Source organism: Macrobrachium nipponense, chromosome 26, assembly GCF_015104395.2.
Source record: "Macrobrachium nipponense isolate FS-2020 chromosome 26, ASM1510439v2, whole genome shotgun sequence".
Taxonomy (NCBI): Eukaryota; Metazoa; Arthropoda; class Malacostraca; order Decapoda; family Palaemonidae; genus Macrobrachium; species Macrobrachium nipponense.
The window spans coordinates 30,285,445-30,288,186 of NC_087215.1; the positions used below are offsets into that span (position 1 = coordinate 30,285,445).

At 42.2% G+C, this 2,742-nt stretch overlaps 1 protein-coding gene across 1 annotated transcript; it reads right to left on the minus strand.

Moving 5' to 3' along the window:
• Positions 1-991: 991 nt before the first annotated feature.
• LOC135199615 (cuticle protein AMP2-like) lies at positions 992-2,247 on the minus strand. Its single transcript, XM_064227773.1, has 3 exons — positions 2,174-2,247; positions 1,440-1,645; positions 992-1,223 (listed from the first exon to the last, which is right to left on the minus strand). The coding sequence occupies exons 1-3, from the start codon at positions 2,180-2,182 to the stop codon at positions 992-994; spliced, it is 447 nt and encodes a 148-aa protein (XP_064083843.1). The 5' UTR covers positions 2,183-2,247.
• Between the last annotated feature and the right edge of the window lie 495 nt (positions 2,248-2,742).

Genomic DNA, 2,742 nt, shown 5'->3' on the forward strand with positions numbered 1-2,742 from the left:
GAGAGTTGAGGAATTGGCATTGGAATATAGAATGTAGGCCAAAAGCCAAGCGCAGGGACCTATGAGGTCATTCAGCGCTGAATTGGAAATTCCTAACCTAACCTAGTGGCATGGCAAAAACAAAGAGAGAGAGAGAGAGAGAGAGAGAGAGAGAGGAAACGGGGTTTGTGCAATTCTAGTATACATCTCGGGAATTTGCTACCCGAGAAATACCGGCGAGTTTGCTCAACTACCGGTGTTGGAAGTTCGCTTGTTTGTTCCTACTTTTTTTGCCGGATGCCACAAGAGACACATATGGGGGTCAGGGGATATAAAGGAAGTAGGGCTTTACTTCACAACCTCATGAATTATGATGAATGCGGAAGGTAGAAGTTGGGCTCTTTATTTCGGGTAGGTCGACGATCACGAAAACCAAAATCGCGGAGGTAACTCAGCAGTAAAGACAATTGGCAGGAGGTCAGCCGGCTTCTCCTAACATCATTTGCTGTTCAAACACAATTTAAACTCATTCTTCAAGTTTTAGAAGCTGATTCTTTAAGGTTACTTAATACTGTAGTTTTAAGCAAACAGCCTTTGGATCAATATTCATTTGAAATTTTGTTATGAAAAGGTTTTAATTAAGATATAAATCAAGTCTTAATGGTGGTTCAGTCTTTTCTTCTTTCCTCTGAGCTTCCAGACTGAGTAAACCATTTATTGAGTTTCAGAATCTTATAGATTCAAGGTAGAAGGTAACGAGATAGGCGGAGAAATACTTCCTCTGAGAAGTTGAGGGCCTCCTTCAGGCAGAGGAGAAAACGGAAGAAGGGAATTTTCAAGAGATCATGAGTAATGAGACAAATACTTTCATGAAGTCTGGAGAAGAGATATATTTGCATACTTTTACATTTATTTCATACACGCTATTTAACTGTTCGTCGGACCTTCGTTGTGTTTTCGATATAATCAAACGTTGAGGTCCTTATAACAGTCTGGAAGATCTTCCTTCCAACTAGAATTCCTGGAAAGTAACGTTTAGTTGATGCGTCGTCCTTGTCTCGAAAGGAACTCCCTTGTCGCGGAACTGGACTCCCTGTCTGCGGAATTCCTCAGCAATGCTGAGCAGTTCCCGGACGTGTTCAGGGAGAGGGTGAGGAGTTGGCAGGATGTCGCTGGAAGGCTGGAATCCAGCTCCGTCGGCCACGAACTCAACGCGGGTGACTCCTCCAGATTCCAGGGGCAGTCTGGAAAGGAAAAAAAAAAAAAGAAAAAAATGCAAGTTTTAATTATTCCTTTGGATTTCGCTTCCAGATGACATTTCTAGATCCAGATGTTTTCAATGAGAGGATCTTTCTATTTTTAATGTTTTTTTTTTCGTGAGAGGAAATTGGCTGAAGCCGAGAAGGATATAATTGAAAGCAGAGGAGACGTTTGAGATCCTCCTTCGAGAAGCGACTCACACATAATATCCTCTCATGCTGACGGCACCTTCGGCCCCTGGGGCGCCGGACACCTCCATCTCGAGGCCGTTGTCGGCGGCAAAGGCGTAGTTGAAGTTGCCGTCGCCCTGGTCGACTCTGTCGTCCCGCAGGAGGGCCACGACGCGGTCCTGGATTTGGGGAGAGGCCAGGGACACGGCCACCAGGCCCAGGAAGACGACGATCGCCTGTGGAAAAGAAGAAGAGAATGAAAACATATGTCTGGCGTCATCCTTTCTGAATCGCTGCTAAAAAATTACCCCTTTTCATATCGACGCCGGGGCATGAATGTGATAACGATTCAGTCGATGCGTGTTTGTTAACAAAACATCATCGAATGATCAGACCTTTTGACTTCATTTGGGAAATTATCAAGTAAAAAACTATAGTAATTTTTGCCCATTTACCTTTAACTTAAAATCAACGGGTTAATTAAAGCAGATTAACTGACAAAATCTCATTCCTCGAAACTATAGTCTCTTCTTCTTTAAAAGATTAGAAGGAAATCAGTTCAAATAAACTTTCCCTTAGATCTTGGAAATCCTAAGAAATGTTATTTTTGGATCGTAGAAATATGACCCTTGAGTCCCATCAACTCTGAGGACATGACACAGCAATTCTGAAGAATAGTCATTTTTAAGTTCCGAGAATAATGGTTCTTTAAGAATCAGGTGCAGGAATGCAGCAGATTCCGGAATATCTGTCCTGTCACTTACTGACTTCATGGTGCTGGAAACCTCAGACGAATGATGTTAAGGAGCCGAGTTTCGGGTCCTTTTATACGAACAGGACGGAGAGATGGGTTTTAGGGTGGAGTGAGGGAGAGAGGAAAGAGGTATTATTTAGGCGGTCAAGAAGAAGAAACATTCTACCAGAGTCCGCCTGGGGAAGGTCATCTACTAAGGGGAAGGTGACAAGGCCAACCTCATCTCAGAAGAAGTCCTACTGGAGGGAGACCTGTTTTTCCCCTATCTCCGTTATCAATACAAAAGGGACCTGAGGTCAGGTAACTGGCAAAAGGGCCATCCTATTCTTTATGCTCGTTCTTAGTAGAATTATTCGTTAGGATTAGGATATACTATTTGCGTGACAAAAAGTAAGATAAACGATGCTGGATGAAATATCCCGGTCTTTAAAACCTTCTGTATAATCCGGACGCACACGCACTATATATATATATATATATATATATATATATAGTATACAATATCTGATTCTCATGTTGAAAAAAATTTAGATATTGTAAACAGAGTAATCAGGAAAACTCCAAAAGATGATGGAATAA

What these genes read in the sequence shown, in the direction of transcription:
- LOC135199615 (XM_064227773.1), bottom strand. An exon ending in AGCATGAGAGGATATTATGT is followed by an intron (nt 1,224 to 1,439) that starts GTGAGTCGCTTC and finishes TTTCCTTTCCAG; the next exon opens with ACTGCCCCTGGAATCTGGAG.